This window comes from Embiotoca jacksoni, unplaced genomic scaffold, assembly GCF_022577435.1.
Source record: "Embiotoca jacksoni isolate LCO1_2020_lvr unplaced genomic scaffold, fEmbJac1.0.p SCAF_27, whole genome shotgun sequence".
Lineage (NCBI taxonomy): Eukaryota > Metazoa > Chordata > Actinopteri > Embiotocidae > Embiotoca > Embiotoca jacksoni.
The window spans coordinates 1,830,567-1,843,461 of record NW_027185378.1 but is presented as its reverse complement, the minus strand read 5'-3'; the positions used below and the strand labels follow the sequence as shown (position 1 = coordinate 1,843,461).

Below are 12,895 nucleotides of genomic sequence, written 5' to 3'. Positions count from 1 at the left end.
TTCAAGCTTATACTCCCAAGACAAGTATGAAATGATCTGAAATAATGGGATTGCATTAACAGGACAAAGCAAAATAAACCCCATTGTAAATCCTTGTTTAAAAGTTTCTCCTTGTATCTCTGATGTAAATACTGTAAAACATACATATAAAATCATAAAAAACATTAACTTTAAACATTTGGAGGCTGTAGGATATAAATATAGTAAGTCTGAATTATCTATCTGCAACAATTCTGTTTTAATTCAAAGCTCAGGATTTGCCATTTGTTTCTTTTTCAATTTTATTTCAAATTCAGTATGCATGAAGACATGACACTGGACGTTCAGGAACATGTGTTGGGCCTTTTTTTCTTCCACTTTCCTGACATTTTTTTTAGACAAAACTGTTGGAAAAATAACCAATAGATGTTAAATAAATCAAAGTGCAACCACTTCAGCTGGGTATAATAAGACAAATGCAAAGCAGAATTGAAATACATTTTGATTGTCTATCCTAATATACATAATTTCATACCAGCTTTGTTCATACGGTATATCTGGTCTATAGCATTCCATTTTAATGGGTCTAAACAGCATGTTGGAAATCTTTGAGTGCTACACAAAAAAAGGGAAAAAAAGTAATAAAATAAAACTCATGGAGGCACTATTACACAGCTCAGCTCCATGCTTCTTCGGCTTCTTTAAGATCACGTGTGGCTGCAATTACATCACGCTTAAACTAAAAAGATGCTGAATGGGGGCCTTCATGAGGTATTTGGAAGAGATCTTCGGGTCTCTGGGGTTTTCTACAAGGCCTCAAACTCGTCGATCCTCTGCTTAGTGTTGCCCATTCGGATTTGACGGAGGGTCTTATACTTGTCGCGGCCGGCTCGGACATTCTCGGCGTGGAGCAGGTCGTTCTGGGTCTTCTTGTTGTCGTCCCGGGCGTGTGACAGCTCTGAACTCAGGGCCTACGGAGGAGCCACGCCCAGTTATTTTAGTTAACGGAAAACAAGCCACTACATCAAGCCAAATATTCCAGAAATAAGAAAAACACACCGTAAAGAACGTCTTTGTTCCACCGTGTTTTAAAGTCTACTCAAACTTTTGCTTACTGTCACTGCAGATGAACGTTTGACCTTCTAGGTGACAATTTTGTGACATCACAACTAGTTTAGAAACCAATAAAGAACCGATAGTGTGGTGTGGAAACTTTAAAACTTCAGTGCACAAACAATGAAGTAGGAGATATCTTGCTAAACTGCTAAACTTTTATAATTAAAAATATATTAATATTCATTGTTTTTTTTGATGAGTTACAGGAGTTATTTTGCAAGAAAAAAAATATTATCAAAAGAAAAAAAAATTCTAAACATGTTTAGAGTAGTTTTTGAGTCCTACAATTAATCTTCAATTGTAGTGATGCTCTCTGACAATCATTTTGTTTCTCTAATGATTTTCATACTTAAGTTTCTCACTCATTTTGGTGCTTTTTGTTACCCTTTATACCAAATCATTTTATTTAATCTATGAAGGGAGAATATGGAAATAAATGGTCTTTTTTTCTTTACAGTAGACAAGATTAACGTTAATTTATCTTTATTATGTTACTTTAAATTGAATTTTTTTAATCCCTGTGTAAAAAGAGTTCTTATACATCTTCAAACAGGTTCAAGTATATAGTCTGACAAAGTACCTGAGCTGTAGTTAAAAAGCTGTACCTTTAACATCCTGCCTGTTTTTTCTTGAGGATGCAGCAAAATGTAAAAAATATGAATTTTTTTACGCAGACTCCAGCTGAAAAGAGATTAATGTAAGAAGTACCCGTGGACCCTGAACTCACCATCAGCTGCCTCTGCAGGCGCTCATTCTTCTCGGCCTCGGTGAGCCGCTCCTCCTCCTGGCGGTGGTCGTTGATGCCCTGCGTCTGCAACTCGGCGCTGCAGGTGCTGTTCTCCTCGCTGTGCTCGTGGTCGCTCTCGCTGTCCGAGGAGGAGGAGGAGGAGGAGGACGCGGGAGCGGCGGGGGGAGCCGGAGCGGGAGCCGAGCTGGCGGAGGTCATCACAATGTGCAGCTCCTCCTTTGTCTTCAGCAGGTTCTCCTCCACCTCTACAGCCTTAAAGGAAGAGGAGACGTTCAGATGGAAAACAGATACAGATATTTATTTTTCTTTCTTTACGAGAAGTAATTTAAGGGAACCTCTCTTTCGAAAACTGTGAGTGAGATGTGTTATGTTTAATCATCAACTTTTACATTTAGAATTTCATTACATTTCAATTTAAGGCACTAAAAACTTCCTATTTAGCCTATAATGTGCAGTTTGTCAGCTTTCTTTTTAAATTCACTGTCGAAATTAAAACTGTGCTTCACTTTACTGCCGTTTATTATTTGTTTTGACTCTTACAGGTATCCACAGGAGGAGCGTCACCTGTACTGTTGTGACATTTCCCAGGTAATCCCGGAGACTTCGGGGAGCTCGAGCATCCTTTGATGGCGTGTTGGAGACTCACCTTGTTGTGCCATGACTCAGCCTCTTCCTCCTTGACTCTCTTGGCCTCCTCCAACACCGAGATCTTGGCGCTGTACTCGGCCAGCTCTGCAGCCTGGAGGAGGCACGAAGCATGTTGTCATAAAAACAACAACAACAACAACAACAACTTCAAGAATAGACATCTGTTAATCTCAGAAAACTCAATTATCTGGTCATTTTATAAATAGATGGACAGAAAAAGGAGGGAAATCATAAAAGCTTAAGGTGGAATTTACCATAAAAGAGATGTTTTAACTCGGTGACAATGAGGTCTAAGAGAATTTACCCCACCTGACTCTCACAGTGACGACTTTATCACTTTAAACTGCATATAAAATGTGTTTGCAGCGTCTTCAGGAGCTTCATCAGGACTTTTTCCCCTCACGTGCACCGTACACTCACCAGATGCTCCTGGTTCTTTATCTGGTCCTCTGCCTGCCTGGCCAGCTCCTCTTTAGCTATTATGGCCTCCATCCTCTCAGCCTCCAGCCGGGCTGCCTCCTGCTCCACCCTCCTCCTCTCCTCCTCCAGCCTCATGGCCCGGTCCAGCTGCTCCTGAAGCTCTGCAGGACATGAGTAAATATACTAAGGACTGTATGATGTTATAAAAATGCAGGATGTGAGGTGAACTTTTTTTGATATATCGCTGTGCTGTCGGCTTCTTTCAAGTTTGTTTCATTTAGATGGTTTTTAGAGGTCAAATCTGCAGATTTCACAAGAAAAAAAGAAAAAACATTGAGCAAAAAAAAGGAAAAAAGAAGTAAAAGATAGTTGGGAAAACCACTGACGTAACAGCACACATTTTCTAGTGCATAAATCGGCCTTTTCACATGTTTACAAAAATATAAATACGATCACAATCAACTATAAAAAGCTATTTGATGTGAACTGGGGGAACGTTTTGATTGCAAGCTCAAGAATTTGCAGTAAAGCACCTTCAGTGACTTGAATAACATTTTAAATGTAAAAAACGGAGCAAGCAAGACAGAAAATATTTAACTTTTTCTGTGTAACTGCAAATAAACAGCAGAGGGCAGTAAAACCACATTTAGTAACTTTTCAGCTTCTGATCAATACTACAGATGGAAACATTTGTGCAGATCTTTAGGAGGTAAGAAATGTTTCCTGAGCAGCTTTCAGTGATAATGACGAGCAGTTTTAGTGAAGAATAAGTTTGATTCTCCGCCTCACCTCTCTCTGCTCTCTTGGTCGTCTCTTCGAACTGCTGGAGCTTCATCATCAGGCCTTCCTTTTCCCTCTCCATCTGCTCCTTGTCCTTCTGCATGGCCTCCCTCTTCTTTTTCTCAGCCTCCAGCTGATCCCTGCGGAGCACCAAAACAGGCCGATCACACACCTCCATCACACCCAGGAAGGTGTTTGTGTGTGTGACATTTCCCCTTTCTCTTCACCTACCTCTCCATCTTCTTCTGCAGCCTCTCCTCTTTGGCCTGAGCCTTCATCTGCTGCACCTCGATGGTGTCGGTCTTGCGGCGGCGCATGTAAAGCTCGTGGTTGCCCATGCACAGCTGCAGGATGCGCTTGTTGACTCGCAGCCGCGGGGCGTAGAAGATGAAGTCCTGGGAAACACAAAAAAAAAAATGTTGTTTCCAAAAAAAACATGCTGCTACTTAGGCATCTTAAATATGATTGCACAGCTTTAATTACGTCAATACACATTCATTAAAAGCATACAACACTTACAGGTGACTTCTTATCTATCGGCTTGATGATGAACTTCTTATCATTGAAAGAAATGTTTCGAATTTCACTCCAGGGGAATCCGATCTTTGGACTCAGCCTGGAAGATGAAAGAAAAGATGATCAGACGTATTTAACAGCAGAGAAATGTGATGTTTGTTGTCAGAGCAGCCGGCCAGCCGGCTTGGGCTTGTGTGTTCATGTTGTAGTAGAAACAAGAAAATTAGGTCAACGGCCGCTAAAACACAACATCCACGCGGTCAAATGTATTTAAAACTCCACAGACTGAGAGGAAAGGTAGCGGAGGTCGATGACCGCTCGTGTGTCGCCCTCCTGTCCACAACTGGATGTAATCAGAGCCGTGCACTCTACAATTATGATGTTACAGTGAGGGTGATAATGAAATGGAACTTTTTTCCGACTCACCTGTCCTCCTTCCCGTAGATGTTGAGCCCCAGAGCGTCGACGCCCAGCCACAGGTCCGTATTCTTCTTGTTCTTGATCTCAAAGAAGTTGACGCTGTACATCTCGAGGTCCTGAGCGATCTTCAGGTACTCGATCATGGCTTCCTCCCTGATCAGGTCAGATGGACACATAGAAATCAATTTAAATTCAACCCACTGATTCATCTTTTACTCGAACATGTGAGACAAAAAGGATTCCAGCATTTATATAAGGTGAACCTCAGAAAACATGTTTTCTTCTTTCCTCTTTCACTTTTAGCTCCCTGAGTATCAATTGTAAAAGTTTAATTGTAAAATAATAATCTTATTTCACATATTAATGATATGTTATTAATGTTCAATATGTAGATTTAATACTAAATTTCATGTTGAAATGTCTTAATTCACCAAACAATCTGTTATTATCAATTACTTTGAACCAGCATCTGCTGATGAAAATTCAAATTTAGCTATTTTAATAAATGTATTGTGTATTATTCTTGTTATTAAAAACATATAATCAATCCCTGACTCTTTTTGTGATGAATTTAATGAGCCAAATGTTTATAATAACAGCAGGAGATGAACTAAGAAAACATTTTTCTGATTGATTGATGTGAAATTGTGAAAAACGTCATAATTTCCTCGTGTGATGTTCTTCAAATGTCAAAATAAAATCCCAGAATATTCAGCTTGCAAACTGTGACACTGCTGAAGCTAAAATCTGGCAAAAAAAAGGACAATAATCAGTTATCAATATAGTTGTTTTTTTACTTTCTAAAAGCTTAAAGTCAGATCAAGTAAACCCGAGTGAACTTTATTCTTTATATGATCAACATTTTAAAGACCAGAGCATCAGTCACTCACTTGAGCATCGAGCCGTGCTCGTTGTGCCAAACCTGGATCCTCTCCTCCCATTGGTCCTTTGACAGCTTGTGTTGCTCCATCACTCTGAGGGGAGAGACGAGCGATCAGCCACCCTCATACTGTCTGACCTGACATCTAAGGTTCAGTGCATCACTCACCTCCTGGGCAGGAGGCGCTCCGAGGACAGGTAACCCGCTTTGTGCACGAACTTGTTGTAGTTTCCGAACTTGGCCTGGACGGCGTAGGAGGCCAGCAGCACGGCGGACTCCGGGGGACAGTATATTTCCTCGCTCAGCAGGTCCTCCTTCACCTGCAGGAAGAAGAGCCTCCGGGTGACGTCCTGGATCAGCTCCTCGGTCACGTCCTCCGGGTAAAACTTAACCCTCAGCTTGAACTGCAGGGGAGACTCCTTTCTCATGCCCTGAGCCATCACCTGCACAGATGACGAGTAAAGGACTGAATATGAAATAATATAAAGCAGGATGCAGTTAAATAAAGGGAAGAAAAAATCAATAAAATACAATAGTGTTATCGGGAGGAATGCAATAAAAATTAGAAGAGAGCGAATAAAGTAAAATGTGAAATAGGAACATGATAACAGGTTTTGAAGTAACAGTAGATTAAATTATACTCATGCAGAGTAAAAAACAGTAAAGAATAGTATAAAATAAAGTTTTTAATAAACTAAAAACCACTGGGAAAGACATGTTTATTTATTTAGATCCAGGAAACAAAAATACCTTTTTAAAGACAGAAAAAAAGCAATAATAACAAATAAAAGAAGCAAAAATACACAAATAAAAACAATTTAGTCAGAAAAAAATAAAATAGAAGATAAAAATGAGATATAATAGGATTAAAACAGAATTAAAAAGTTACTGTGGGGTGAGAAATATATATAAAAAACACCCACATTTAATTAAATAAAAGGCGCAGAGATTCATCTTGAATAATTATGATGTAATAATAATAAATGTAATAATAATAAATGATTCCACCTTCTTCTCAGAGTTCAGCCAGGTGAGGAATCCTTTGGCGTCGATGAACTGCAGCCCGAAGTACCAGAGTTCACGCAGGCCGATCGTCCTGGCAACCTGAAGACGGACAGGCAGAGAGACACACGGTGACAAAATAATCCTGAACATCTCCTTCTTTCATCAGACTCCTGAAGAGACTCCCTCTCCACTGGCTCTGTCTAACATCTGGAACAGCTGGTGGACACACTGGTTATCACAGCGCTGTGTTCAAGTGCAAAGGTTTGTACAGTAAAACACAGAGAGCATCACACCAATGATGACCTTTCAGTCATTGATAATGTGTTTCTCTAACTGCATTATAAAGGTGTAAAAAATGGTATGAAAGCATTTAGTTAATATATAGTTAAATAAATAAATGTATAATTAGTTGTAAGATTTACTTTTCTACACATTTTGAATTAACTATGGCACAAAACAATATAAAAGGGACTCATTTATTACGTCTTATTTGAACTTATTCTCTCAACTCTCCGTAATAAAGGCATACAAATACTTCATATGAAATTGAAACATGAATTTTAAGCTATTTCACTGCTGCAATTTTTTTTTTTTTAAAGGGCTCTTTGATACTTTAAATGTAGAATTAAGTAAAAATGTTTGGGTCCTTTGAGAGATTTTCATATTACACCTTTTACTCCTGTACATTTATTTTAGTGCTACAGTCTCCAGTTGCTTTGCAGATGAAGAGTTTATATTCAAAACTCATTTATTCTTTATGGATTAAAACACTTTGACTTGGACTTTAACTTGTATTTTTACACTGTACCATCAGTTACTTCGCTTTGAGTCTTCGTTAAGTCGTCTGTGATCCATAAAATTAAAATAATAACGTGTGCTTTGGGACCTGGAACACACAGACCTGGTCAAAGAGCTGCTTCCCCGTCGTGTTGGGGTGGAAGGAGAACTCCAGCTCTGCGTCCATCGTGGTGACGCGAACGTTGACCTGCAGCAGAAAAAGAAAAAGACTATTTAGTCATGTGATTTTTTTTGTTGTTGTTGTTTTTGCAGGAAATGTCTTTATATCTCAGTGAATGTTGAACTGTGAGGAAACATTTTCAGTTTCTGGTGATTACATGATGAAAAACGTACTTCATGGTGACAAAGACAGGGTCTGCGATGTGGATTGTTCATAAACCACAATTGCTTGCTATCTCATTAGACTTTGGACTACCCTCGTGAAGTAGGAGCCACAAGGTTGCAGATTAAAACACCAAAATACTCGATAAACAAACTTCACCAGTGTTCTTTACGTTTTGTTTTTGTTTTTTTAAAAAGGATTTCCACAAGAAAAAACAAGGGTCATTCTGTTTATTTTTCCTGCAGCATGTCAAAAACACTGCATGACCCCTGCCTGCAGGCCACATCGGGCTCGCAGCAGTTACACAATTGTTTTATGAAGTTGTACTCGGGCACTCCTCGGGGTGTCGTAAAGATAAAAACACACTAAAACTTGGGCAGCGACCAAAAAACTGGAACATCCGTGTTTCTCAACGGCTTCCACGATCACAAGACGCCTCCGTAACTCCTCCACATCCTGCTGGTGCATTCCTCCTCTCCAATCATTGACCACCACAGAAGGAGTCATCCATTACGATCAATCAGTAGGTTTCTCCAAGGAAGGATTTATACTGGCTTATATTTGTTTTTGTCCCCATAAAAGACTTTAATTTCCTGTTAAAGTGGTGAAATTGGAGCCAAAACGCAGCTCAAATATCAGAACAATCCCAGTCAGACGTCAGCTTTAACCTCCTCAGGGACACTATCTCCTTGGGGTGTCCATAAGAAGCACAGAGCTGCTGCCATAACGCTCTTATCAGTTTATTCCTACAGATTGATGTGAACCGAGGAGGGCTCACAGCGAAGTGCACAATAGTTCCCATTATTTCAGGAGGAAGATTGATTTCTGCTGATGGTAGCAGATTAAAACCTCACAGTCTTGAGCTGACATTTAGAAATCACTGCAGCTAATTAATATGATTATTATCTGTCATGCACAGCAACACAAACACACACACACACACACACACACACACACACACACACACACACACACACACACACACAGCCTGGTTGAAGTTTAGAAGCATTTTTGTGTCCGAAATGTGAGCAGCGTAGGTCAAACTCTACATTTGGTTAATGAGTAAATGTCAAGAAGGAACTCAGAGACATTCACGAGTGCACCTTAAAATACTCAGTGTTCTTTCTCCACAGTGATATAATCATAAATAATCCACCAAACCTCACAGACGAATGTTCAAACATTCCTCTCAGGACAGAAGGAACACATTGAAACCGTTTTCTTACCGTTTTGGGCATCTTGGCTCCGGTTGGTGGTCGAGCTCCAGCAGAAGAAATGAGTGTTTCCCAGGCTGAGCGAGGCTGCAGTGGCCGACTCCCAGCACAACCTCCACCTGATAAGGACCACCGCTCCTCTGCTCTAAGCAGGCAGGCTCAAGGGCAGGGCTGGTGACCTTTGAACTAGACGGCACAATCGCTCGCAGTGACGTGGGAGGTTCAGCTTGGTTGCTATCACGGGGAGGTTTACCTGCAGAGTCTCCACCCCGAGACAATCACCTGCCTCAGCACCTGAACCACACTGACCTTCGGCCGGGGCATGCGAGGCTATATAACCCCAGACGGACTATTTATATTGGCTGTTTGGAGGTGACGGGAGGGAGTCTAGGGCTGCCGTAAAGTATCGAGTTCACATCCAGACGACAACGGATTGGTTTTGTGGTAAAATGACACAAAGAAGTTTGAAATTTACTGAATTTAATGATAAAACAATCACGTGGACTGATTCTGATTTTGTAAACATTCACAAAAGCTGCAGATCTTTTACATTAATATTCTATTGGATAATGCAGTTAATGGCAACATTTCAGTCTAAAAACCAGAGTTGAAACAGTAAATCGATACATTGTATTGATTAAAAATCGAAACTGATCTAATTATTTTTTGTCTGTGTTTCCACCCACACTTTAGACCACCGGCAATCAAATATTTTGGTCAAAACACGACTTCTCCAAATCTTCAATGTGCTGTAAGTTTCTCCGAATGTTCTGACCTGATCGAATGTCATCTTTAACACCATTTCAGGGTGTTTTAACTTCTTTTTTTACTTGTTTTTTAGGGGCTCTGATCTCCACTTACATCATATAACACACTGCAGGCAAAAAAAAAAAAGTAAGTCCCCTTCCACTCAAATATGTGTTTAGTTTGTTGTTACTTCACATGTTGTTTAAGCTCTGTGCAGAACGATGCATGAAACTTGTGTGCGGCAGTTAAACTCCTTCAAATATGTCTTTAAAAATCTCTTTACTGCAGAGGAGGAACACATTCTTTCCTACAAAGGGCCAAAAACTTATCTGGATAAAAATGTGATATATTTTTTTACACAAAATTAACTTCAGAAGAATTAAAACACTGCTCTTTAATCCGAGTAATAGTAATTATATTATTTTTAGCCCAAAGTCACATTACATATTTTAGTATTTTTTTTGAATCATTACGGTTTTGATTTTACAGCATTTCAGAATAAGGAGAATAAACACAAGCTGGTGGGCCAAAATATAAAGAAAGTGAGGCCCAAACTTGGCTCACGGGCCCCATATTGGCCTTCTCTGCTTTATACAACAATCGTCTCTGCACAGTGAAGCTCTCAGATAATAAAAGACCATGTAAACAGTCAGTTCAAGTAAAAAAATGATCATGTATTGTTTTCAAAGTTTAAAACTCGTCTATAACAAGACTTATTTCATCTTTTTGGGGGAACTAAAGTTGTGAAAAGGAATCAAAACTCATCTCTGATCTGAAAGTGAGGCTGGTCCTCAGGTCTGAAGTCTTCGTTGGGACTGCCGTCCTCGTTGAGGACACGTGCCGCCGTGTAGCCCACGATGGGATACTTGGCCTTGTATGTGCCTTGGAAGATGCCGTCCAGAGACTCCAGCTGTTCCTTGGTGAGTCCCGACTGATGAGAAGGATGTGAAGAAGAAGAACGCAAACTTTTACTGTTGGATTCTCACTTTTTACTCTGGCAGTAAAATCCCAGACCAATAAACATGCAACAGAGAAATAACCTTAATCTTCTTTGTGCTGTGGGAATTTATCCTCTGCCTGTGTCGTCAAGGTAACACAAAGGGAAATAGAATACTGTAAAATACAGTTGCTAAAATACACCAGTTATATAAATAAACATCTTCATCTAAGTATCTCTGAATGTTAAAAGAATAAAAAGCTTTGTAGAAACTATCTTTGTTTTCTATATATGAGGAGAAAGTAGTCGGTTGGCTTAGCTTCGCTTAAAGACTGGAAACAAAGGGAAACAGCCAGCTGGACTCTTTCCAAACCTCTAAAACTCACAAGTTAACACATTAAATCCTTTTTTACCCCTTCATGTTTAGAGATATATCATATTTTCCCAAACATCAAATTACTTCTTTAAATATATTTCTATGAATCACAAATTTGTGTAAGATTTCTGTGTTTTTATTGCTATTTATGGTCCTCAGTGATATAGTTGTTGCAGGAAGTTGTGTTAAGCTGTCCAGCTGTTGTTTTGCTTTTGTGTTTCTTCTTTGTGTGTAAAAAATGTGGTTGAAAGAACCTGAAAGAAAGAAGAAAAACAGGTGCATTCAAGTGAAACTGCATGACGCTTTAGTCTGCTTTATGACAGGGTGTCAGATATCTGCGGGACCATGCAGCCCTCACACCTGGGTCCAGTGATGTCACACCTGGGTCTGGTGAACTCACCGTGTCTGACGTCAGGTCGGCCGGGTCCAGGGACATCTTGGCCACAGCTCGGGTGGAGTCCTTCCCAACCAGGGAGTTATAGGGAGCATCTCTTCCATAAAACTCTGAATAAAAAGCATGGCAGTGAATGCATCATCTCATGAGTCACAGAATTAAAGCTCAGCCTGAGTTTAAATTAGTTTGTAGAGGAAGTGGAAAGTTTTCTGAATCCTACTTGAATTTAAATGATTGTATATCTCGAAGATGACTGTGGAGGGTTTATTTTACCTTTTCCCTTGGTGACATCAAACACAACTCCTTTTACTGCCATGTAAATCGGGTGTCCCTCCTAAAACAGGGAGGAAAAAACACAGACAAATCTTTATCACAGATACTGAAGAAATTATTATCCATATTGGATAACCCTGACCACCCTCTCCATCACCTGCTGCAGGGACAGCGGAGCACTTTCTCCAAAAGACTCCTCCAGCTCCGCTGTCACAAGGACAGATACAGGAGATCATTCCTGCCCACTGCAATAAGACTGTACAATAACTCACCTCTGGCAAAATCCATCACACAACAATGACACCCTTGCACTGCTGTTTTTTGTTTTAATTCATTGCACTGTTTTTTAGTTTAGTGTATTTAATATTATTTTATTGTATAGAATGTGCATTTAAAAAAAAATTATATTCAATGTTTTTGCCCTGTATATGTTGCTGGAACGTAAAAATGTCCCTCTGAGGGATTAATAAAGTATCTATCTATCTATCTATTCGCTGCACACAAACGCATCACAGGCTGCAGACCTGGAGGAGAGATAGATAACGTGTACCTGGCTGCCGTCGTGCCTCTTCAGGTCCTCCTCCGTGAACAGTCGGACTGGTTTTTTTGCCGCTTTGAATTTTAATTTTTCCGCTAAAGTTGCGGAAAGGACAACAAACAAGATGCAGGCTCGCGCTGTTGCCATGGCGGGGCTACTGTTTGAACCGAGTCTGATGCGGCAACTTCATCCACTTCCTTGTTGGAGCGACACAGAAATGATGCGTTTAGGGGCCGTCGGAAATGTTTGTGTTAACTGTTAAAAAAAAACAGTGTTGTAAAGGTTTATGCTCATATTTCTTTACAGTTTGAAAATCGTCCTGTTTTCTCCGTGTTATTGGATGTACTGGCAGCTGCCAATCAATTACTTTGATACTCTGTTTGTGGAAGATTCACGTGCACGTACTTGGTAGGCGTTTTTTGGGGTTCCCTTCCTAGAAAGCTTTCAGTTTTTAAAATAAAAATATAATTTCTGAACAATATTATTACAGTAAAATTGTGTATAATTCTGTAAAATTATTCAAAACTTGGAAAAGCTAAGGCAGATAAATAAACAACATCAAAAAAACTTTGAAAAAAAAACTTGTCATTTAGTTAGTTTTGATGATCTCCATGATAACTGTGACATTTAAGAAATTTTAATTGAAGTGAAGTGAAGTTACATTAAACGTTTCTGTTGTTGCATTTGTGGCTTTACAACTGAGAAATATGTTGTTGTTTGTTGTTATTGTTTGCTATAAGTGGCTGCAGCTGATTCTGTGGTGTTCCTGTAATCAATACTTATA

General features: G+C 39.7%; 2 protein-coding genes across 2 annotated transcripts; both read right to left on the bottom strand.

The window, feature by feature from the left end:
* Positions 1-268: 268 nt before the first annotated feature.
* Positions 269-9,212, bottom strand: ezra (ezrin a). Its single transcript, XM_069160715.1, has 13 exons — positions 8,859-9,212; positions 7,414-7,497; positions 6,516-6,611; positions 5,676-5,950; positions 5,518-5,601; positions 4,634-4,780; positions 4,211-4,307; positions 3,923-4,086; positions 3,701-3,831; positions 2,912-3,072; positions 2,490-2,582; positions 1,823-2,095; positions 269-950 (listed from the first exon to the last, which is right to left on the bottom strand). The coding sequence occupies exons 1-13, from the start codon at positions 8,868-8,870 to the stop codon at positions 786-788; spliced, it is 1,782 nt and encodes a 593-aa protein (XP_069016816.1). The 5' UTR covers positions 8,871-9,212; the 3' UTR covers positions 269-785.
* Positions 9,213-9,309: 97 nt separating this feature from the next.
* nenf (neudesin neurotrophic factor) lies at positions 9,310-12,325 on the bottom strand. Its single transcript, XM_069160720.1, has 4 exons — positions 12,124-12,325; positions 11,574-11,634; positions 11,307-11,410; positions 9,310-10,524 (listed from the first exon to the last, which is right to left on the bottom strand). Exons 1-4 carry the CDS (start codon positions 12,256-12,258, stop codon positions 10,348-10,350), a joined length of 477 nt encoding a protein of 158 aa, XP_069016821.1. The 5' UTR covers positions 12,259-12,325; the 3' UTR covers positions 9,310-10,347.
* Between the last annotated feature and the right edge of the window lie 570 nt (positions 12,326-12,895).